Source organism: Dermochelys coriacea, chromosome 9, assembly GCF_009764565.3.
Source record: "Dermochelys coriacea isolate rDerCor1 chromosome 9, rDerCor1.pri.v4, whole genome shotgun sequence".
NCBI classification, from domain to species: Eukaryota; Metazoa; Chordata; order Testudines; family Dermochelyidae; genus Dermochelys; species Dermochelys coriacea.
In genome coordinates this window covers 43,312,722-43,337,685 of record NC_050076.1, presented here as the reverse complement: position 1 = coordinate 43,337,685, position 24,964 = coordinate 43,312,722, and the positions used below count along the sequence as shown (strand labels likewise).

The following is a 24,964-nucleotide window of genomic DNA, read 5'->3' as shown; positions in this document are numbered from 1 at the left end:
CCACACCCCCAGCCAAAGCCTGCACCCCCTCCTGCACCCACCTGGAGCCTGCACCCACACCCTGAGCCCCTCATTTCTGGCCCCGACCCAGAGCCCACATCCCTAGCTGGAGCCATCACCCTCTCCCGCACCCCAACCCCTGCCCCAGCCCTGAGCACCCTCCTGCACCCCAAGTTCCTCATCCCTGGCCCCACCCCCAAGCCCACACCCCCAGTCGGCGCTCCCTCCCACACACCAACCCCAGCCCCGAGCCCCCTCCTGCACCCTGAACCCCTCATCCCTGCCCCCCACACCTCCAGCCAAAGCCTGCACCCACTCCTGCACCCCAACCTCCTGCCTCAACCTGGAGCCCACTCCAACACCCTGAACCTCTCATTTCTGGCCCCACCCCAAGGCCCACATCCCTAGCTGGAACCATCACCCTCTCCCGCCCCCCAAGCCCCTGCCCCAGTCTTGTGAAAGTGAGCGAGGTTGGGGGAGAGCGAGCAACAGAGGGAAGGTGGACGGAGTGAGCGGGGATAGGCCTCAGAGAAGGGGCAGGGGTGTTCAGTTTTGTGCAATTAGAAAGTTGGCAACCCTATTTGAGATAAATCTACACGGAACACTCACTAGGTCAGGCTCTGACTCAGCTTTGGGCCCAAGCTCCATTTCTGACCACACACAAATCAGTCTGATTTTACTCCTGGGGGAATTCTGCACCATTGCGCAATGCAGAATTTTGCAGAAATGAATGGGGTTTTTATTTTTTATTTTTTTTTAAAACAGATTTTCCTTTGCCCCACAGAAATGGGCTGCAGTGCTGCTGGCTGCTACTAAGAGTCTCTGAACCTGGAAGAGCCCAGCTTGAACATCGAAGACACTGCTGGGAGAAGTGGGAGAGAGAGCGTAGAGGGTTCCTAGCAGCTGCAGTTCCCCTCACGCCCTGAAGGAAGGAGACAGCAACGCACAGGAAACTCCACACAAGCCTGGGACCAAGCATCCAGATGTTTTTCCCTCTAGATCCCTGGGCTCTAGGGAGGAGGAGGTGCAGGCGTTTGTGTGTGGCTCTGTATTGTTACAGACATACTTGCTGACAAGTATTTTGAAATCAATTACCAAAATATTTGAAACTGGTGTGATTATGTAGTGTTATTTTGACAAATGAAATGTGCAGAATTTAAAAATATGTGCAGAATTCTTTTGGCACAGAATTTTAAATCTTTTGGCACAGAATTCCCACAAGAGTATCATTTGGGTCAGCAAGGACCCAGGATCCGGTCCTAGGATCCTGTTAGGAGGGTAGGTCAGAGCCCAAGTCCCAGTCCAAACCCTGTCAGTTTGCAATGTGGACACAGGTCAAGGCACAGACCCGAAACAAGTGGTCTGCATAGTGCAGTATGGATGCATTAGCACAGCTGAGACACCTAGGTCCAGCAATTGTAAGCCCAGGTTTACAACACAGAATGGACAATCAAGTGCAGCCTTGGAAACACCAAGTCCACAAGCAGGTTTACAATGCAGCAGAAACAGGGCCTTGGAGAATGTTCTACCATTTTGACTGGATTTCTGTGCCCTGTGCTGACTGACTGTGCGGGGAGAGGGATGGTTGGAGCAAACAGTCTCTTCACCTCTGTGTTACTCCTCTTACCATCTTCTCCTCTTCCCTATGTCCCTCCACCCCCTATCCTTCAATGCCCTATTTCCCTTCTCTTAATTGATCCCCTCCTAACCAATTCCATCCAAAAAAACCCCCACAAAATTATGGAACATGACGATTGCTGCCGTCACACTGTTCACTCTGCTTGTGTGTTTCTCCACCCCACCCCGGTCTGTCTTGTCTACTTAGAGTGAAAACTCTTCGGGGCAGCGACCATCCTTCTGTTCTGCATTTGTACAGTGCCAGCAAATGGGATCCTGGTCCATGACTAGGGCTCCTAGGAGATAGGGTTATACAAATAATAAATGGAACAAGATTTTCAGACTATAATGAGCTCGGTGCTTTGTGAAAATTGGAAATCTTTAGTATGTCTTCAGTTGAAGACAAAAAACCATTATTCACTTCCAGAAATCTTGGCCATGATCCTGTCATAGGGCCATGCCACTTGGATCACGCTCCTGCAGCAGGCCACAGTACGACCAGCATGACTGCCTCAGGTTCCCTTTTCAGTGTCCCCTGAAACAGTCCAGTCTCTTAGAACCAATAGCCCTGGCTGGGTTAATTTATTACCAAAGAAAGCCCCCCGTGCACACAACTCCTCCCAACTCCATAGTCCCAACACATTAAATACAGCCCCAGTGTTCCCCCACCATGCCTTGGCATCTCCTACCTCACCCCAGCTCTCCAGTGCAACCCCGGCATCCACCACCAGGCACACCCCAGCTCTCCAGCACAGTTCTTGTACCAGGACATGCACTCCAGCCCTTCTGACTGGAGCAAAACCCCACTCTTCCCAGCAAGAATCCCTACAGTCTCTCTGCTGGAAGCATCCTTGCCAGGGAAGCATCCTTCACCCGACCCTCTCATGGTTCCTCTGGGTCCAGCGTTCTGGCCCTGAAGATGTCAGCAGGTAAGCTCCTTCACTACGACTCTTCTGCCCTCACCAGCCCCTAGCTCCAGCTCAGAGCCAGCAGGCAAATCCCTCTGGTGCTGCTCCTGCCTTCAGTCCTCTCCAGCTCTCTGGCCCAGGCTCCCTGGCTTAAGGACAGCCGCCAGAAAACCCCTCTCACTGCTTTCCTCACTTCTCTCAAGTCCCAAACATATAGTCTCCTATCCAATTCCTCCCTCCCAGTATTTGCCTGCAGAGAGCTTTCAGCAGGCCCTCCCTGGGGAGCTCTCTGCTCCAACCTCCTAACTGAACCCTGGTCTACACTACACAGTTAGGTCAGGATAAAGCAACTTACATCAACCTAATTATGTCAGCGTACACACTACAGCCTCGTCCTGCAGATGTAAGTGCCCTACTACACTGAGATCTAGTCTAGACTGGGGGTGGGGGAGCGTGAATAACTTAGCTGAAGTTGACATACTCAGATCTACTTACCGTGGTGTCTTCACTGTGGTAAGTCGACAGCTGACGCTCTCCCATCAACTCTGCCTGCGCCTCTCACCCTGGTGGAGTACCGGAGTCAACAGGAGAGCGCTTGGCAGTCAATTTATCTGCTACTGGATGAGAGTGGGAAGCCTGGGGGGCAGTTGGGTTCCTGACAGGAATCTGCGTGGAGCGGAGAGCCCTGGCTCTCAGACCCCCACATTGCCACTCTTCATTCAGTGGAAGTGCTCCTGGTGAGGACACGGACACGCCCCACCGACAGAAGGAGGGTAGTGTGGACATCAGCCACACTATGTTAGGTCAACTTAGGGCTGCACTGTAGACATGCCCTGACTCTAACCAGGATTCTCCAACTCACTGGGACTCTCCCTAACCTTTTACAGCCCCCAGGCGCTTCCTGCCTTCTTCATTGGCCAAACTGGGAGCATTTGTTCTGTCACAGAGGAGTTGGATGTGCTTCAGTTACAAGGGCCAGCCATCCTGTGACAGACCCTTTTTGTAATTCTCTGTGTAAGTTACACTGACTGCAACAGTATCTGAAAAAGCTTGACAAAATAAGTCTTGCACTATAAAGTTTACCACACACAGGAATTGTTTTCGTTTTTTAAAAACCCAGTGAGACAAACTCAGTCTTCTCAGGTTTGATAGGTTTCAGAGTAGCAGCCGTGTTAGTCTGTATTCGCAAAAAGAAAAGGAGTACTTGTGGCACCTTAGAGACTAACAAATTTATTAGAGCATAAGCTTTCGTGAGCTACAGCTCACTTCATCGGATGCATTTGGTGGAAAAAACAGAGGAGAGATTTATATACACACACACAGAGAACATGAAACAATGGGTTTATCATACACACTGTAAGGAGAGTGATCACTTAAGATAAGCCATCACCAACAGCAGGGGGGGGAAGGAGGAAAACCTTTCATGGTGACAAGCAGGTAGGCTAATTCCAGCAGTTAACAAGAATATCAGAGGAACAGTGGGGGGTGGGGTGGGAGGGAGAAATACCATGGGGAAATAGTTTTACTTTGTGTAATGACTCATCCATTCCCAGTCTCTATTCAAGCATAAGTTAATTGTATCCAGTTTGCAAATTAATTCCAATTCAGCAGTCTCTCGTTGGAGTCTGTTTTTGAAGCTTTTTTGTTGAAGTATAGCCACTCTTAGGTCTGTGATCGAGTGACCAGAGAGCTTGAAGTGTTCTCCAACTGGTTTTTGAATGTTATAATTCTTGACGTCTGATTTGTGTCCATTCATTCTTTTACGTAGAGACTGTCCAGTTTGGCCAATGTACATGGCAGAGGGGCATTGCTGGCACATGATGGCATATATCACATTGGTAGATGCACAGGTGAACGAGCCTCTGATAGTGTGGCTGATGTGATTAGGCCCTATGATGGTATCCCCTGAATAGATATGTGGACAGAGTTGGCAACGGGCTTTGTTGCAAGGATAGGTTCCTAGGTTAGTGGTTCTGTTGTGTGGTGTGTGGTTGCTGGTGAGTATTTGCTTCAGATTGGGGGGCTGTCTGTAAGCAAGGACTGGTCTGTCTCCCAGGATCTGAGAGAGCGATGGCTCGTCCTTCAGGATAGGTTGTAGATCCTTGATGATGCGTTGGAGGGGTTTTAGTTGGGGGCTGAAGGTGATGGCTAGTGGCGTTCTGTTGTTTTCTTTGTTGGGCCTGTCCTGTAGTAGGTGACTTCTGGGTACTCTTCTGGCTCTGTCAATCTGTTTCTTCACTTCAGCAGGTGGGTACTGTAGTTGTAGGAATGCATGATAGAGATCTTGTAGGTGTTTGTCTCTGTCTGAGGGGTTGGAGCAAATGCGGTTATATCGTAGCGCTTGGCTGTAGACAATGGATCGAGTGGTATGATCTGGATGAAAGCTAGAGGCATGTAGGTAGGAATAGCGGTCAGTAGGTTTCTGATATAGGGTGGTGTTTATGTGACCATCGCTTATTAGCACCGTAGTGTCCAGGAAGTGGATCTCTTGTGTGGACTGGTCCAGGCTGAGGTTGATGGTGGGATGGAAATTGTTGAAATCATGGTGGAATTCCTCAAGAGCTTCTTTTCCATGGGTCCAGATGATGAAGATGTCATCAATGTAGCGCAAGTAGAGTAGGGGCATTAGGGAACGAGAGCTGAGGAAGCGTTGTTCTAAGTCAGCCATAAAAATGTTGGCATACTGTGGGGCCATGCGGGTACCCATCGCAGTGCCGCTGATTTGAAGGTATACATTGTCACCAAATGTGAAATAGTTATGGGTCAGGACAAAGTCACAAAGTTCTGCCACCAGGTTAGCCGTGACAGTATCGGGGATACTGTTCCTGACGGCTTGTAGTCCATCTTTGTGTGGAATGTTGGTGTAGAGGGCTTCTACATCCATAGTGGCTAGGATGGTGTTTTTAGGAAGATCACCAATGGACTGGAGTTTCCTCAGGAAATCGGTGGTGTCTCGAAGATAGCTGGGAGTGCTGGTAACAAAGGGCCTGAGGAGGGAGTCTACATAGCCAGACAATCCTGCTGTCAGGGTGCCAATGCCTGAGATGATGGGGCGTCCAGGATTTCCAGGTTTATGGATCTTGGGTAGCAGATAGAATACCCCAGGTCCTGGCTCCAGGGGTGTGTCTGTGCGGATTTGTTCTTGTGCTTTTTCAGGGAGTTTCTTGAGCAAATGCTGTAGTTTCTTTTGGTAACTCTCAGTGGGATCAGAGGGTAATGGCTTGTAGAAAGTGGTGTTGGAGAGCTGCCTAGTAGCCTCTTGTTCATACTCTGACCTATTCATGATGACGACAGCACCTCCTTTGTCAGCCTTTTTGATTATGATGTCAGAGTTGTTTCTGAGGCTGTGGATGGCACTGTGTTCTGCATGGCTGAGGTTATGGGGTAAGCGATGCTGCTTTTCCACAATTTCAGCTCGTGCACGTCGGCGGAAGCAGTCTATGTAGAAATCCAGGCTGCTGTTTCGACCTTCAGGAGGAGTCCACCTAGAATCCTTCTTTTTGTAGTGTTGGCAGGAAGGTCTCTGTGGGTTAATATGTTGGTCAGAGGTGTGTTGGAAATATTCCTTGAGTCTGAGACGTCGAAAATAGGATTCTAGGTCACCACAGAACTGTATCATGTTCGTGGGGGTGGAGGGGCAAAAGGAGAGGCCCCGAGATAGGACAGATTCTTCCGCTGGGCTAAGAGTATAGTTGGATAGATTAACAATATTGCTGGGTGGGTTACGGGAACCATTGTTGTGGCCCCTTGTGGCATATAGTAGTTTAGATAGCTTAGTGTCCTTTTTCTTTTGTAGAGAATCAAAGTGTGTTTTGTAAATGGCTTGTCTAGTTTTTGTAAAGTCCAGCCACGAGGAAGTTTGTGTGGAAATTGTGGAAAAGCAGCATCGCTTACCCCATAACCTCAGCCATGCAGAACACAGTGCCATCCTCAGCCTCAGAAACAACTCTGACATCATAATCAAAAAGGCTGACAAAGGAGGTGCTGTCGTCATCATGAATAGGTCAGAGTATGAACAAGAGGCTACTAGGCAGCTCTCCAACACCACTTTCTACAAGCCATTACCCTCTGATCCCACTGAGAGTTACCAAAAGAAACTACAGCATTTGCTCAAGAAACTCCCTGAAAAAGCACAAGAACAAATCCGCACAGACACACCCCTGGAGCCAGGACCTGGGGTATTCTATCTGCTACCCAAGATCCATAAACCTGGAAATCCTGGACGCCCCATCATCTCAGGCATTGGCACCCTGACAGCAGGATTGTCTGGCTATGTAGACTCCCTCCTCAGGCCCTTCGTTACCAGCACTCCCAGCTATCTTCGAGACACCACCGATTTCCTGAGGAAACTCCAGTCCATTGGTGATCTTCCTAAAAACACCATCCTAGCCACTATGGATGTAGAAGCCCTCTACACCAACATTCCACACAAAGATGGACTACAAGCCGTCAGGAACAGTATCCCCGATACTGTCACGGCTAACCTGGTGGCAGAACTTTGTGACTTTGTCCTGACCCATAACTATTTCACATTTGGTGACAATGTATACCTTCAAATCAGCGGCACTGCGATGGGTACCCGCATGGCCCCACAGTATGCCAACATTTTTATGGCTGACTTAGAACAACGCTTCCTCAGCTCTCGTTCCCTAATGCCCCTACTCTACTTGCGCTACATTGATGACATCTTCATCATCTGGACCCATGGAAAAGAAGCTCTTGAGGAATTCCACCATGATTTCAACAATTTCCATCCCACCATCAACCTCAGCCTGGACCAGTCCACACAAGAGATCCACTTCCTGGACACTACGGTGCTAATAAGCGATGGTCACATAAACACCACCCTATATCAGAAACCTACTGACCGCTATTCCTACCTACATGCCTCTAGCTTTCATCCAGATCATACCACTCGATCCATTGTCTACAGCCAAGCGCTACGATATAACCGCATTTGCTCCAACCCCTCAGACAGAGACAAACACCTACAAGATCTCTATCATGCATTCCTACAACTACAGTACCCACCTGCTGAAGTGAAGAAACAGATTGACAGAGCCAGAAGAGTACCCAGAAGTCACCTACTACAGGACAGGCCCAACAAAGAAAACAACAGAACGCCACTAGCCATCACCTTCAGCCCCCAACTAAAACCCCTCCAACGCATCATCAAGGATCTACAACCTATCCTGAAGGACGAGCCATCGCTCTCTCAGATCTTGGGAGACAGACCAGTCCTTGCTTACAGACAGCCCCCCAATCTGAAGCAAATACTCACCAGCAACCACACACCACACAACAGAACCACTAACCTAGGAACCTATCCTTGCAACAAAGCCCGTTGCCAACTCTGTCCACATATCTATTCAGGGGATACCATCATAGGGCCTAATCACATCAGCCACACTATCAGAGGCTCGTTCACCTGTGCATCTACCAATGTGATATATGCCATCATGTGCCAGCAATGCCCCTCTGCCATGTACATTGGCCAAACTGGACAGTCTCTACGTAAAAGAATGAATGGACACAAATCAGACGTCAAGAATTATAACATTCAAAAACCAGTTGGAGAACACTTCAAGCTCTCTGGTCACTCGATCACAGACCTAAGAGTGGCTATACTTCAACAAAAAAGCTTCAAAAACAGACTCCAACGAGAGACTGCTGAATTGGAATTAATTTGCAAACTGGATACAATTAACTTAGGCTTGAATAGAGACTGGGAATGGATGAGTCATTACACAAAGTAAAACTATTTCCCCATGGTATTTCTCCCTCCCACCCCACCCCCCACTGTTCCTCTGATATTCTTGTTAACTGCTGGAATTAGCCTACCTGCTTGTCACCATGAAAGGTTTTCCTCCTTCCCCCCCCTGCTGTTGGTGATGGCTTATCTTAAGTGATCACTCTCCTTACAGTGTGTATGATAAACCCATTGTTTCATGTTCTCTGTGTGTGTGTATATAAATCTCTCCTCTGTTTTTTCCACCAAATGCATCCGATGAAGTGAGCTGTAGCTCACGAAAGCTTATGCTCTAATAAATTTGTTAGTCTCTAAGGTGCCACAAGTACTCCTTTTCTTTTTTCAGGTTTGATAGTAAGAGTCTTGGGAGTTAGGAGATTACGTGATAGCTCACTAATGATCTAGACAGCATAGGAAATAAAATCAGGGAAGGTTTTTGTTTTTTTGTTCGTTTTTTTAAAGCTAGAACAGTATTTGCCAAAACTGATGACTCTGTGGGGTAGCATGCGTAGCATTAGGAAAAAAACCCACCAGACTCACAAAGGAAAATGAATCTTCCCTGTAATCTTATGCATATGCAAACAAACAGCAAGCACAAGAACAGAACAATTGCAAAAATGCATCCAAGGACAATTCATCCTCCTTAGAAAGGACCCGGTTAGATTTTTTTCTGATCTACAATTAGTATTTTCTTAACTAGAAGAACTGTCCTCACTTGAGCAGTAATGTATTATAATAATCAAAACACCGGACTCCTGAACAAGTCATTGCCATACGGATAGATAGAAAGATAGGTATACACTGTGTATTTTTATGATGGAGGAAAAAGACTTAATAAACAAATTGGGGAGTGCGGGGGGGGGGGGGAGAGCAGCAACAGCAGTGTTGCTATTATATGGCTCCCAGACCTCATGGAGAGGTGGCGATCCAATTAACACCTTTATGGTATTGAAAAGAAAAGGCTTGATTTGACTTCGGAGTTTAAAATTGGGTTGAATACAGTCCGATTCACCTCCTCCATCCTGATATTCTACATGTCCCTTTTAAGAGATGGCTTCCTCTTCAGTGGGCATGGCCAATCACAACAGCCATGTTCTACTGGAACCAAAATAACGCTGATCACTAGTGAGTGGCTCAGGAGTGCAAGAGGCAGAAATGTCATGGGAGCTGGTTCCAGCCAAAGGAGAGAATTCATGTCCAGATGAGATCACTGAATAACCATTAACCTCATTGTGTTCAGAAAATATATACAATCCATCTCTTTCAATTAGCTTTCTTGCAACAGTTTCTTCTCAAACAAGTAGACAGACACATACCCCACTCTCACACAAACCACGACAAAAAAACACCCAACTACTACACTTGTCAAGCTATTTTGCCTACAGGTAGGGAAAGGAGAGATTGCTGTTATTTCTAAATACTTGGGAAGTGCTCAAATACCCCAATGACAGGAGCCATACAAGTAGCTGAGATAGAAATCTCAAATAAGCATTTCTATCTCAGCTACTTACTCCAGCTGTAATAATACACTGTCATGAAGGTAAAAGAGAAAAATAAATGAGAGAGAGAGCGAGAGAGAGGTTTCAACAAGATACAACATGATAAATGTATTTTGATTATAGTTTGTAACATAGGCTTAGAGAACCACAGGACTTGTAGACCAGCAGAGACTACTTTGTGATATAGTACTTAGAAATCTTTGTAGGGTGGAAAATACCAAAGAAACCCACCACAACAGCATTTAAGTTCAAAAAGAACTAGTTAAATGGAAATTAAAAGGAAGAGTCACAAGAGCGAAATGCCTGCAAGCTGCCTGGAAACCTTTTTTAAAACATCACAAGAGAGACTCAAACTATATGTATACCCAAAATAAAATAATAAAAACAGTAAGAGTACCCAAAAAAACCCACCATGGCTAAGCAACAGAGTAAAAGAGGCAGTTAGAGACAAAAAAGCATCCTTTAAACTTTGGAAGGCAAATCAAACTGAGGAAAATAGAATAGAGCATAAACTCTGGCAAGTCAAGTGTAATTAGGCAGTCCAACAAATTTGAAGAATAACTAGCAAAAGACTCAAAACTAACAGCAAATTTTTTTTTAAGTACACCAGAAGCAGGAAGCCTGCCAAACAACCAGCGAGGCCATTGGACGATTGAGGTACTAAAGGAGCCCTCAAGGAAGACAAGGCCATTGCAGAGAAGCTAAATAAATTCTTTGCCTTGGTCTTCACTGCACAGTACGTGAGGGAGATCCCCACACCTGTGTGATTCTTTTTAGATGACAAATCTGAGGAATTGTCCTAGATTGAGGTGTCAATAGAGGAGGTTCTGGAACAAACTGATTAATTAAACAGTAATAAGTCACTGTAACGGGGTCACTCACATCTCGTGAGCACTCCCTGGCGGAGTGCGTGTGCCTGCACACTCTGTCTGTTTGTGGTGGGTCTTCAGTGACTCAGCCCTCCAGCCGGTCATAAACAGTCAGTCTCACAGATAAAAGCAACACAAACCCCTTTCGGGGTACAAGTCCAACAGGGGCCTCTCTCAGTGCCCTCTGTAATGTCTCTCTCATTTTGTCCCTGCTCCAGAATAGAGCAGTGCCCCAGAGCTCCTTCCCTGGAGGCAGCATCTTTGCCCTCTCAGGGTCCTTCTGGCCCAAGCTCTTCAGCTGGCCCACTACAGTTCAGTTCTGCTATAATTTCCTGGGCCTCTGCCCCATGGCTCCTGCACATTCTTCACCCTTACCTCAGGACCTTGTCCTTGTGGAGTCCCAGCAGCCAGCCTGGAGCATCATCCACTCTCCTCCGCCTCTAGCAAGGAACTGAACTCATTCTGACCCTGCAGCTCTTCTTATACTGACCTCTGGGCCCTGATTGGCTGCTTCCCACACAGCCGCTTTAGACATCTTGGAGGACCTCTCTACTGCCCTTTTCTGGGGCAGGGTGTGGCAGAGCCTCAAGGCTTAGTCCATCCCATCAGAGTCATCAAGACTAGATGGTATTCACCCAAGAGTTCTGAAGGAACTCACATATGAAATTGCAGACTACTAACTGTGGTATCACTATCGCTAAAAATCAGCCTCTGTATCAGAGGAGTGGAGGATAACTAATGCTACACCAATTGTTTTTAAAACGCTCCAATCCTGGCAATTACAGATGGATAAACCTCACTTCAACACCAGAAAAACTGACAAACTATAATAAAGAACAGAATTATCAGACACAGATGAATACCATTTGTTGTGGAACACTTTCAACATGGCCTTTGTAAATGGAAATCATGTCTCTCCAATCTATTAGAATTCTCGGAGGGGGGGGGGGGTCAAACAAATATGGACAAGGGTGATCCAGTGGATATAGTGTACTTAGACTTTCAGAAAGCCTTTGACAAGGTCCCTCACCAAAGGCTCTTAAGCAAAATAAGCAGTCATGAGATAAAAAGGAAGGTCCTTTAATGGACTGGTTAAAAGATGGGGGGAATCACTTTGAAAGAGATCACTTTGATCATTATCTGTTAGGTTCATTCCCTCTGGGACACCTGGCATTGGCCATTGTCGGAAGACAGTCTACTGGGCTGGATGAACCTTTGGTCTGATCCAATATGGCCATTCTTATGAAAGAGTAGGATTAAACATTTTTTACAGTGGAGAGAGGTAAACAGCCATGTCCCCCAAGGATCTATAATGGTACTGTGCTGTTCAACATATTCATAAATGATCTGGAAAAGGGGGTAAACAGTGATGTAGCAAAGTTGGCAGATGATACCAACTTACTTTGGATAGGTAAGCCTAAATCAGACGGTGAAGAGTTACAAAGGGATCTCACAACACTAAGTGACTGGCAGATGAAAACAAAACAAAACGGCAGATGAAATTCAGTGTTAATAAATGCAAAGTAATACACATTGGAAAACATCATCCCAACTATAAATAAAAAGTGACGGGGTCTAAAGTAGCTATTACCACTCAAGAAAGATCTTGAAAGTCATTGTGGATAGTTCTTTGCAAACATCCACTCAATGTGCAGCTGCAGTCAAAAATAACTAAGACAAAGTTAGGAACCATTAGGAAATGGATAGGTAATAAGACAGAAAATATCATAATGCCACTATATAAAGCCATGATATGATATTAGCCAAGATGGTCAGGGACGCAACCTAATGCACTGTGTGTCCCTAAACCTCCGACTGCCAGAATCTGGAACTGGATGACAGAGGATGGCACACTTGAAAATTGCCCTGTTCTGTTCATTTCCTCTGAAGCATCTTGCACCAGCCACAGTCCGAAGACAGGATACTGGGCTAAATGGACCACTGGTCTAACCCAGTATGAACATTCTTATAATACGGTCTTCAGACAGACTGACAGAGAGCTTACTGCATCTCAGAAGGAATGTCTCAAACTTTAAAAAGAAAAAAAAATACTCTTAAGTGCCCTGGGAGGCATGGGGGGGGGGCAGTTGGATCACTACGTTCTACATAGAGATAAGCTTACTGCCTCTCTCACATTCATTCATTCCACTCATGCTTATTAAAATCTATCTATCCCTTTTTGAGATACTTAACTATATCCCCATGCTTTGCCACAATGCTTATTGTACTACCAACTTTTCAAGGGGAAAGGTACAGTAAGGAAGGGAGGTAAATGAAAGATCCGTTTTCATGCTAGAAACACACGTATTTACAATTTTGTATTGACTGGGAATCTTGTTCAGTTTTTAAAAGAGTGTACTCTGATTGAGGGTTCACTTTTAAGAAACCAAGATTCACAGGCTCAGAAATCCTCCAACATCTCAACCTACATCTCATTTGCTGAAAAAGATTCCCACATTTCTAAACCTAGTATTATTTAGCACTTCTGCTAGAAATAGCTATTTTACCAACTTTTTTCTCCTCCAGTTTTAGCAGCAGCCTATATTATCCTTGATTAGGATATCCAGCAACAATGTCTACAATCTAGTTATTCCTTAGGAGTGGATCCTGCAGGAAATTGTTGCCATTTCTCAAACAATGCCTTCCCAATCCTCCCACCTCTGGCCTCCCTTCCCTCTCCCCAATACCCTGGAAAACTGATAACCAGAGACCATGATTCTTTTAAAATGTCAGATTCTGGTCTCATGACCAATGCAGCAAAATGAAAAGGAAGTTCTTTCAGCCCTATTGGATATGCAAGACTTGGAGATAAAAAAAAAATAAAACAAAACATTTTCAAAGCAACATCTAATTTACTTTAACATGGTGAAAGTACAAACAACTTCAGAAGCTTCAACTCTTGACTCTAATGCTTGTAAATAAAATCAGATGAGCATATTCAAAATAAGCCTACTTAGATCTCACATGCTTGTGTTACTGTCTCTACTATATGATGTTTATTTACATCCCCTCCTCTTTGCTCCCCAGGTTGGGACTAAGATGTGCACTCGGTACATTTGCACTGGGTTCAATCTCAGAGGACCCCTGACCACCCAGTCTGAGCGGGCAGCATTGCAACCTGGCATAGAGGGTCATAGAGCTGCTCGGGTTTGGGCTGGCCATCCCTCTGCTATGATGGTGCGGCAGACAGGCCAAATTTGAGTGAGTGTGATCGTGACCTGGCATACGGGGTCAGAGTGTTGTTAAGATTTGGCTTGGCTGCACCTGCATCATGACAGCTGGATGCCAGACCAAACTGAGTGAAGGGGTGGAGGAACTGGGGGAGGGCAATTTCTGTAGTGCACGTGGCCCCCAAATTCTTTAACCCAGCACTGTTGCTCCACAAGCCATCCTGCATGGAAGTCACATACCAGAGCCTGACTCTCAGTATATGAGGGCTGGAACCATACTGGCAGAATGACTTTGGCTAAACACTGTGTAACTGCTAATTTAGACCTGGTGTTGAGCAGCTTTTACAAGTAGGCAAAGCACACCCTGTAGCCACCTAGGTTTTTATCGTGTGCCCATCACCACAGAAAATGTATTAATTTAGATGGAAAATATGAGCTAAAGGTATTAACATAACCCATTACCAAACATTAAAAACAGTATTAAACAAGGTCTAGGGCTTGGTATGCAGAGACCTCAGCCTGCATAGTACCATGGCAAACACTCCATTAAAATTCCTGTTAACCTTTTATTAAAGATACAGAAAAGAAGGAAAAACAGTTAAAGCATTTGAAATGTAACGCATTAAGTAAGGTATGCACTTTAACACCACTTCTTGTTCCCTTTCCCTTCAGCTGCAGAGCATTTCAGAAGGAAAACAAACCCTTGTTTGACAGTCTCTTAGATGCGTTAAAGATGGTAATAACTAGGTAAGAGAAGAAATCAGCTGAGATGGACTATAGCTGTTGTAGCTCTGCTGTTAAAATCCAATCCCCGTTTTATTTCGGATAGTAATTGTGAGTCAGCTGGATCCAGTAAAGGTCATCTGGATCCCTCTCTCTGGCCTGGTCTCATCAAGATACCTTTCAGGATCAGGCTGACAAAGGCTCAGTGTTGCAGGAGACATGGGGGGATGTCAGGCATGATGGCAAAGCTTGCTCCAGTAGCCTCCATCTGTTCTTTCATTCTGAGTTATTGTTTTTCTAACAAAATCTCTTTGTTTTAAGAACCCAAAAAGAGAGTGATGGGCGGAACAATCTATCCCCTCATTATTTTGTCCATTATTTAGGCCTAATTCCAACATACCAATTTTGGCTCATTAATTTACAGCTCCACATCCCCTGTTTTTAACAAGCATAATTTCAACAGTCCTTGAATCATATCAACTTGGCCTTTTTGTTTTGACTAATACAGTTATTTTATCTCCTTTTTGTACCTTTTCACATCAACATTTGTTATTTAAGTTATTGAAACATCTTAAGAATTTTTACATACTTTTTTCAGTACAGCTCACCATTCAGGTAAACTCATAGTCCCAGTTTGCACAACATACCCTAGCACCTATTGTCACCTGCACCAGAATCACTTTGACAAGCACTTCTGCCAACGTGGCTTGGACAGTGCTCTACTGAGTCTTCACTGTAGGCTTAAACCAAAAGAGAAACCTCTTCCTGACATAGAAATAACTTCTATAATAACTGGAGAGGTCAAGAGAAGTGCAGGCTGAGAAAAACTTATGTTTAAATATATATCTTTGCCACCTCTACTCTACACAGATCTCCAAGAAAACAAGGGATGTTGGCTAACTGGTCCAGTAGCAGGAATCACAGCTCCTTGGGAACACATCACATCACATCACATCTGAAACTTAGCCACCCTCAGAGCTGCAACTCTATAAACCTCAGGTGAACCCCTCAGCTGAGGGGGGCAGAGTTATTAGCAAGTTCAGGGGCAGAGCCACATCCAACCCTCCCTGTCTGGAGCATGAGGGAAAAAAAGAAAGGAGAAGAAACCAGAGTGGATGTGGCGGCTTTATGCTCAGTCCCCGCAACAGGAGACAACGCTCGCCTCACACTGTGGCACAGAGGAGCTAACCTTCCACATTTCAAAGTGACCTTTTGTTTTTTATTGGGATATTTGATTATGGCTGGTTTCAGAGTGGTAGCCGTGTTAGTCTGTATCAGCAAAAACAACGAGGAGTCCTTGTGGCACCTTAGAGACTAACCAATTTATTTGGGCATAAGTTTTTGTGGGCTAGAACTCACAAAAGCTTATGCCCAAATAAATTTGTTAGTCTCTAAGGTGCCACAAGGACTCCTTGTTGTTTTTGTTGATTATGGCAGTCACTGAAGTGGGAGAAGGTCATTACTGTGGGAGTGAAGTACAGACACCCAGGAAGAAAATCCCCAAGGCCCCATAATTGCCAGAAAAGGAATTTAGGTCTTTTTTCACTGTTAACTCCTTAATAGCCAGGTAACTCATGCTCACAGTAAGTACTCCCTGTTACTCCAACAGCCAGAGCTATTCTTCTTGTGCTAGTTATAATCATCATCAGAGCAGTTACAGTAGGTGCTAGCAACTCTGCAGGGAGAAAAATCAGGATGCCACAAAAGGAGGGTTCATCTGACATAAGGGAAGCCCAGAGGAAAGAATTTAGGCTCCAGCAGGAGTTTCAGGATAATCACAGGGCAGCAGACATGGCTGCACAATAAGCACTTTCGGCATCACACAGTGATGAACAGAACAGCCATGACTCAAAGCCCACTGAAGAAAACAAAGATTCCCATTGACTTCAATGGGCTTTGGACCAGGCTCAAGATGAAAAGCATGAATACCAATTAAAAATGTTAGGTCCCAATCCTGTTCCCATTAAATCAATGGCAAAATTCCCATTTGATGTCAATAGGAAAGGGATGAGGTTGCTAGCTCTTCCAATGTTAGATAATTCCCTACACCCACACCAAGTTAACACATTGCCCATTTTGTGTCAGTAAGAATTACTGGTTTTTTTTGTTGCTTTTTTAACATTTAAAAATTTCCCCTTCCTTAATTTCATCCAGTTACTTCCAGCCATATCCCCCTCCTACATCCCCAGCTCCCTCAGTCCATACTAAGTATTTCTGCTCCCTCTCTGTGTTTACAAATATTGGAAAGGTGCTGGTAAATATCTCACAGATCTAATCATTATTTAACAATGCTCTTCAATCTTTCATCTTAAATCAATCCCTCAAGCCCCTGATCATTTTATGACTCCTTTCTGCATTCCCTTCAACTGACATCTATCTCCCTGGGAAATAGAAAGCCAGCAGTTGAACACAAGTATCAGAAGGGTAACCGTGTTAGTCTGGATCTGTAAAAGTGGCAAAGAGTCCCGTGGCATGTTATAGACTAACAGACGTATTGGAGCATAAGCTTTCATGGGTGAATATCCACTTCGTCAGATGCATGTAGTGGCCACTATATGCACTACATGCATCCAACGAAGTGGGCATTCACCCACGAAAGCTTACGCTCCAATACGTCTTAGTCTATAAGGTGCCACAGGATTCTTTGCCGCTTTTACAGTTGAACACAGTATTCCAAGTGTAGTCTTACCAGAGCCATACTGAGCCCTATTGCCGTCCCGCTGACTGAGCCGTTAAAAGTCCGGTCGGCAGCACAGCAGGGCTATGGCAGGCTCCCGGCCTGCTGTGGCTCCACACGACTCCCGGAAGTAGCAGCATGCCCCCCTCCGGCTCCTACATGTAGCCTCCGGCTCCTCCCAGCCAATGGGAGCTGCAGGGGCATGCCTGTGAACAGGGCAGCACACAGCCACCAGGCCATGCCTCTGCATAGGAGCTGGAGGGAGGACATGCCGCTGCTTCCAGGAGCTGCTCGAGGTAATGCCACCCAGAGCCTGCACCTCGCACCCCCTCCTGCGCCCCAACCCCCTGCCCAGCCCTGATCCCCTGCCCGCCAAACCCCTCGATCTGAGTCCGGAGCACCCTCCTGCACCCCCAGCCCCTCAACCCCAGCCCCACCCCAGAGCCCGCACCCCCAGCGCCCCAACCCTGATCCCCCTTCCATCCTCCAAACTCCTCAATCCCAGCCTGGAGCACCCTCCTACATCCCAAACCACCCATCCCCAGCCCCACCCCAAAGCCTCAGCCCATACTCCAAACCCCTCAGCTCCACCCTCCAGCCTGCAGCCCTCTCCCAACACTCCTAGCTGGAGCCCTCACCCGTTCCTGCTCCCTGACCCCTAAGCCAGCCCGGTGAAAATGAGCAATTGAGGGAGGGTGGGAGAGTGAGGAAGGGAGGGAGGGATGGAGTGAGTGGGGGTGGGGCAGGGCAAGGATATGCATTTTGTGAGAGTCAAAACTTGGCAATGCTATCTTCCAAACCCCCTTATCCCACTTTCCCATAAGGGATTTTTAAGAAGCCCATTACTCCAGATCTTACACCATCCTTGTAGGATAGTTTCCCACTACTACTGGGGTGGAGAGCTGAGGCCATCACAGTTTAGGTCTGTTAATCTTGAGTGACTTTTTAAAGGCTGACTAGACAAATCTTTTGACTTTACATGTGTGTCATGATCATACACAAACAAAAAACAATAAGCTGTTTTGTCATCAGTGTATTTGAAAGTACCTGCATATATAACAGTACTTTTCCACTTCAAAATCAATCTTGTAGTCTGATTAAAACTCACACTGAAAGCAGTTAAGTATCTTGAAATATATTTTAATAAAAGTCAATCAGCTGACTACATAACCTCAAAGACTATTGCAGCCACACTCAGCAAGGCTGTGTTAATGACAAGTAGACTGTTTTCTCTACAAAATATCAAATATTGTGATTGCCTCAAAATTATGTGGATTTTCAGACTGAGTTTGAATTACGTCTCTCCAAATGAAATCAATCACCTCAACTGTGCAGCAGGGAAGTACAATGCTGCATCACTTGGGCTTGCTGTCAGACTCCTCATTTACTAACTTTTTATAATTACGGGTCTCCGAAATTCATGGCCATGAAAATTGCGTCACAAACTCTGAAATCTGGTCTCCCCCGTGATATCTAGTATCCAGCCGCCCAGATCTGAAGACAGAGTGGACAGTGGCGGTTACTGGCCCAGCATCCATCTCTGAAGGCAACATCACCAGCATCAGCGCAGAAGAAAGGGTAGCAATATATTGCGGCCCCCTTACTCCTTCCCCTACAAACTGGTTGGGGGACCCAGCTTGAGAAACACTGAAGAGAAATCACACATTTTTCATGGGTCGGTCACAGGATAAATAGCAAAATTCACATTACATATCCACGAAATTTGCTATCTATGCCATGACCAACCCACAAAAAATGTGTGATTTCTCCATAATTTAAGTAGACCCCTATTTATAATGTATTGGCATCTCAAGTGTTTCCTTTCCTTCCTGTCACATCTTTGCATCTACAGTGCATCTGCCCAAATTCACAGACTACTGATGTCCAAATTCCATCACTTTCTAGCCCCATCTCCTACAGATGGGATTGAAGTTCTTGGGGTCAAAAGAAAAAGAGCACACAGAACCTTGTTTCTACATCACCAATGTCATTTTAACACGAAGCAGCTTGAGCACAGAGTGTGAAAGAGCAGGAACTGTTGGCAATAACAAGCATTGTGCCAAGAAAACCCAGCATTGAATGATAAACCCCACTGAGTAAGTAAAAGTTGTTCTGTTATACAATATACACACACAAAGATGTCCTCCTTTTGGTCCGGTTAGCATGAGTTACACACACACAAAATAATATCAATAAGTACCTAATCCGTTAAAGTATGGTTCTAGTCTGGAAAGTGACATCATAAAAATACCACTCTCTCACACGTTCCCTATGTCAATTCATTATCATTTCTGCTTACTTCACTGACTTGGTGCACCTAACTTTCAATTTGATGACATATCTTGCACTATTTGGGGTTTTTCTTAAAGCCCCAACTGCTGGACTCCAGAGACTGCTCAAGAGTCCCAGCTTCCATTTTAAAAAATAGTATATTTCTTCGGGACTAGAGGAAAAAATAAAGCTTGAAAACATGACCCAAGTGCATCCTAAAGTCTCAAAAACCAAAAGGCAAAGAAGAATGACCCAGCATTTCTTTTTGTTTTAAATCTTGTGATTTAAACCAACCTCATGATTTTTGAATGCTTGGGGTTGGTACAACTGCTGATTGAAGTACACTATTGCTACTTTTTAACTCCTGTTTTCAAAGACCAGAGGAAGGAAAGATAAATCCTATTCTGACTCATGCAACATTAGCAAAATTACTAAATTAGAGTTGTAGAAATCTTTATTGCAGATGACATGCGAGCCAAAAGAGACCAGCTTGATTTTTCAATTCTAGGTTGAATTTTCAGGGTTGAAATCTGGAGGGAGAAGGAGGAGGAGAAAGAGAAATAACCCTTTTATTTGTGAACTGAGCAAACTGGATCTGGAAACCAGGGAGAGACCATAAATGGTCATATTTTATATTAAGGTTCTATTTATACATAGCTTATAAAGGGTTAATGATTAATAGCTATTATAAGCATGTTACACAGACACTAGCAATATGTTTTATGTATAGTTATAAGCACATCAGTAGGTGGTGTTAGAGAAGATCATAGTTCTGATCAACCTATTGACCTGTTGGACTCTAAAAATTAAACAATTTACTAAATCACCTCTTAATAATCCTTTATAAATGGAACTTTCATAGAGAATTCCCCAATCCTGTTTTGACAGAGACACTTTCCAGAGCCAGAATGCACTTCAGAACACCCAGTTTCATATTAACAGCATGGATACATCACAATTTCTCTCAACACGGTGGGATATCAGGATGTAATAAATAATCAAACTTTGCACACACTTTCAGTGATTTGTGAAGAGGTGTAAAATGTTGCTTAAATGCCACCATCTGTTTCACAAGCATTTTAAACCAGATGGTGGTGTCAGTTACGCTGGTCCTGATCCTGTGAGTTCAGGCAGACCCTCCACACGCACACCTGCATGGACCTTCATTAACTTCAAGTGGGGGTCCATCCGCAAGGAACACCTTGCAGGATAAGCCCATAATAGTTCATGTGATTTGAGGAGCACTTAAAGATTGCTTTCCATATGTGACAATATTGACTTCTTCATCGAAGAATAGTTCTTCATTCCAACTGAGAGGTACCATCTACACAGCCACTTGCATGCAATAAGCACTGCCAATTACCACATTACCACATTCCTTGGTTGGGACACATCAGCCTCAATTAGATCCCGGGATCCCAAGAACAACCTTGTACTCCCAGGAGGTAATAATACCCCCATACACCTCTGTGCCTGGCAGGACACAAATCTCCACAGGCACAGCACCCCACTTCCCTTTAGCTGGTGCCTCACTTTGTGTCCCTCCCAATAGTCACCTCTGTGCAAGACCTTTGCTTTCTTAATCATCCATCACCAAAAGTAAACTAAAGCCAGCAAAGTAAATTCAAGTTGGGAACATCAACTTCTATTTTGGAAAAACTGAATAATCTGAGCACAATTGTGCCATTCCCTTAGTTACACTTTATCACTACTTCCTCCCCCTTGTTCCTAATCTTGTCAAGACCCCAGAATTTCCCCAAGACCCCAGATTTTCATTTCTTCCACTCTCTTCTCCATGCTAATGATGAACCTTAATCAAAAGATGTTTTAATTTGATCATCATCCAGGAACAATTAGCCCCAGATCACCTCCACCCAAGTGTATGCCTACAGCCAAAAGGCATTACTTGCTGCAATGTTTGTATTTATTGGTCTCATCTTGTATTTTTATTGCCCAAGCAGGACCACTCCCTACAATAGGATGCACAGCTGCCTCTCAATGTGCCCATTTCTCACCCTAGGACAAACCAATGTCCACAATGCCATACAGCTTTGGCTCTTTTAGAGTGTCTGCTCATGCAAGAAAAATCACAAGCATTAGCTATACTGAGCCCTCCCCTTCCACTCTCCCACCCCCAAAAAAGCTTACAGAGAATTCACATCAAGTCTAACTTTGGTGTGGGCAGGGAGGTGAAAAATGGGTACAATTAATATTAAAAGCTGCCCAGTGCTTGTTTTTCCTTTGCTACCATCAAGCAAACACCACATGTCTCCCCCTCTCACATCACAGCTTCTCCCTGATTGAGCAGTACAATTATAATCTTGTACCCATGGCATCACAATCTGTTGCCATGGAACTGGCTGATGTCACAAATTCAGCATTATATGACTTCAGGAACAGGTAGAAAAGAATGGGCCCTTGTTTCAATGGGCAGCCCTTTAACAGCAAACATAAGCGAGACCAGCTATGGGGGTGGGTGGAACACCTGTCAGGTAAACGAGTTTGGATGTCCCAACGACAAGTCAATGGTGTGCCAAGATCTGCTGATGTCTTTTTCATTCCAAGTCCATCTAACATCCAGACAAAGGGGGCTGCAGTTCACAAGAGTCAGGGACAAAAACTTGCCGACCCCAGGGACTCAGCAGGATATCTGGAGATGGGATGGGTTGGGTTGGGTTGTGGGGGGAGTTGAAGGAGGAAGAGATCTCCCCATACAGACTCAACTATCTAGAAACAAACTAACAAAAAAAAAAGCCCAAATGGTAAAGGGGGCTGTTTTATTTATGTTCCAGGCAGGCTTTGGAGTCGGGACTATTTAAACCTCCAGGGGAAATGACAGCCATTCCTTCTAGGTAGGAGGGAAAACGTGCAAGCGAAAGATCAACAACAACAGAAACGCAGCAGGACTGCAGCAGAGGAGTAGGGTGATATCAAGGAAGCCTAAAACTAAGCAAAAGCAGGCACCAGAGCCATCGTGAACATCATTTCTGGGCTCCCCGACTCTACCCGGGCACAACCGCCTAGGGGAAGAAGAAAACCACCTTGGCAAGCAGGATTTCACTTTAAAAGACTCTGTAGCAAAATAAAAGGAGGACTTGTGGCACCTTAGAGACTAACAAATTTATTAGAGCATAAGCTTTCGTGAGCTACAGCTCACTTCATCGGATCCAGAGTGGGAGGCATTGCACATTTTTTACCGAGCCAGCACGCGCTCTCTGTGCCGTCTCTCCGGCTCTGGGGCCTAAAATGACCCCTCAAGCCCCCCGGCCACCAGACTAGCAAAGCACAAGGGGGGCGGGGTGCTGAGAGGGGAGACACTCGGGGCTCCCCAGACTCACAATACACGGAGGAAGCAAGCACAGATATATTCTGCAGCACCTTCCCCCCAACCAGGCTGGACTCGGGTGGGTTAGGAACCGGGTAGGGGACGGGATAACACATCTGGACACCACCCCAGCTCATGGCAGGGTGGTGCTGCCCTGCCTGGAGCCCCCAGCGCAGGCTCACCGTGCGTGGGGGGGAGGGGTCAGTAGTGGGGGGGGGCGCTGCCCTGCCTGGAGCCCCCCAGCGCAGGCTCACCGTGCGTGGGGGGGAGGGGTCAGTAGTGGGGGGGGCGCTGCCCTGCATGGAGCCCCCCAGCGCAGGCTCACCGTGCGTGGGAGGAGGGATCAGTAGTGGGGGGGGGGGGCGCTGCCCTGCCTGGAGCCCCCAGCGCAGGCTCACCGTGCGTGGGGGGGAGGGGTCAGTAGTGGGGGGGGGGCGCTGCCCTGCCTGGAGCCCCCCAGCGCAGGCTCACCGTGCGTGGGGGGGAGGGGTCAGTAGTGGGGGGGGCGCTGCCCTGCATGGAGCCCCCCAGCGCAGGCTCACCGTGCGTGGGGGGGAGGGGTCAGTAGTGGGGGGGGGCGCTGCCCTGCCTGGAGCCCCCCAGCGCAGGCTCACCGTACGTGGGGGGAGAGGTCAGTAGTGGGGGGGGCGCTGCCCTGCCTGGAGCCCCCCAGTGCAGGCTCACCGTGCGTGGGGGGAGAGGTCAGTAGTGGGGGGGGCGCTGCCCTGCCTGGAGCCCCCCAGTGCAGGCTCACCGTGCGTGGGGGGAGAGGTCAGTAGTGGGGGGGGCGCTGCCCTGCCTGGAGCCCCCCAGTGCAGGCTCACCGTGCGTGGGGGGAGGGATCAGTAGTGTGGGGGCGCTGCCCTGCCTGGAGCCCCCCAGCGCAGGCTCACCGTGCGTGGGGGGGAGAGGTCAGTAGTGGGGGGGGCGCTGCCCTGCCTGGAGCCCCCAGCGCAGGCTCACCGTGCAGGAGGAAGCCCCACAGAGCGCCCCCCCCCCCCGGCAGAGAGCGCCCCGACTCACCGCGCACGGAGGCAGGAGAATTCCCGAAGGGGCCCCATCGCCCTCCGCCGCCTTCTCCGGCTTGAGCCCGGCCGCCGCCTGCGGGAAGCTGATCTTCACCATGGCTCGGCGCTGCGCCCCGGGCCAGCCCGCTCGCACCCGGCGCAGGCGCCGCGAGTCAGTCCCTGCAAGAGTTAGCGGGCGCTGCGCGTGGCGGAAACCGGCCCCCGGGGGTGGAAGCGGCGCCCCGGGGTTGCCGGCTCCAGGGGGTGGGGGGAGAGGAGGCGCTGCCTGCAGCACAGCGGCCGCACGGCCTTTCCCCACGCGCCGCCTTTGCAGGGCGCCTTTGGCGCTGCAGGAGCTGATCAGACGCGTGAAAAAGCTCCAGCGCCTGCAACCGCTTAGCCAAGGAGCGCTTTGGCCCCCTTCCTCTTTGTGCCCTTTCTTCCCTCCTACTAACGCATACAAATGACAAAGATTTGGATCCGTTACATGGATAAAGTCTTTCCCCCATCATGGCTAGAGTCACACTTGCCCTGAATTAGCCCTAAGACAACACACGGCAGTGGAAGCCGGGCTTTGTTTTCTCACTTCGGTATTCCAGTTTAAAAACAAAAATTCTCATGCATTTCCTAAATGTATTTTGGAAAGCGTCTATCACTAACCAGATCCTGGTACCTTTCCTGGGGTTTACCAATGCTTTGCCCCAAGAGTAGTTTTAACAACTCCAATGAGCCCATTCGTGGAGTACGGTACTAGTCCATGTAAGAATATAAAATCTAGCCCTAAATGTTAAAATAGTGTCGCAGCTGGCTTAAATTGGCAAACCCAACAGCTGAAAGTTAAGGCTGGAGTTCATACTTGATCACCTTCATTGTTTAGGGATTGCAGAGACTTTTGCATGCCACATGTGCTACGTTAATAATAAAACTTAGCACTTCTATGACAAAACATTCTAGAGAGACAACAGGGGAGGACACAAACTCTGCCTAACCTTGCTTTTCTAAGAGAGAATGCTAGTTGTTCATGGTTTTATGCATTTAATTTACTCTCTTTTCAGGCTTGTAAGTTTAAGAAAAATATTTCTCATGGAGGCATTGTGATCTATGGTATAAATATGCATTAGATAACTCAACGGTATATACAGACCAGAT

The 24,964-nt window shown here is 46.7% G+C and overlaps 1 protein-coding gene across 3 annotated transcripts in view; it reads right to left on the bottom strand.

Annotated features, from left to right (window-relative positions):
- Positions 1 to 24,706, bottom strand: part of ITM2C (integral membrane protein 2C) — a 48,643-nt gene extending 23,937 nt beyond the window's left edge. Inside the window, exon 1 of one of the 3 annotated variants that reach the window (XM_038417543.2) lies at positions 23,832 to 24,706. In XM_038417543.2, coding sequence (XP_038273471.1) covers positions 23,832 to 23,933 — 102 coding nt within the window. In that variant the 5' untranslated portion in view covers positions 23,934 to 24,706. The remainder of the gene's footprint in view (positions 1 to 23,831) is intronic. The other 2 variants (XM_043492211.1, XM_043492212.1) reach the window with 2 other exon arrangements.
- Positions 24,707 to 24,964: the final 258 nt, after the last annotated feature.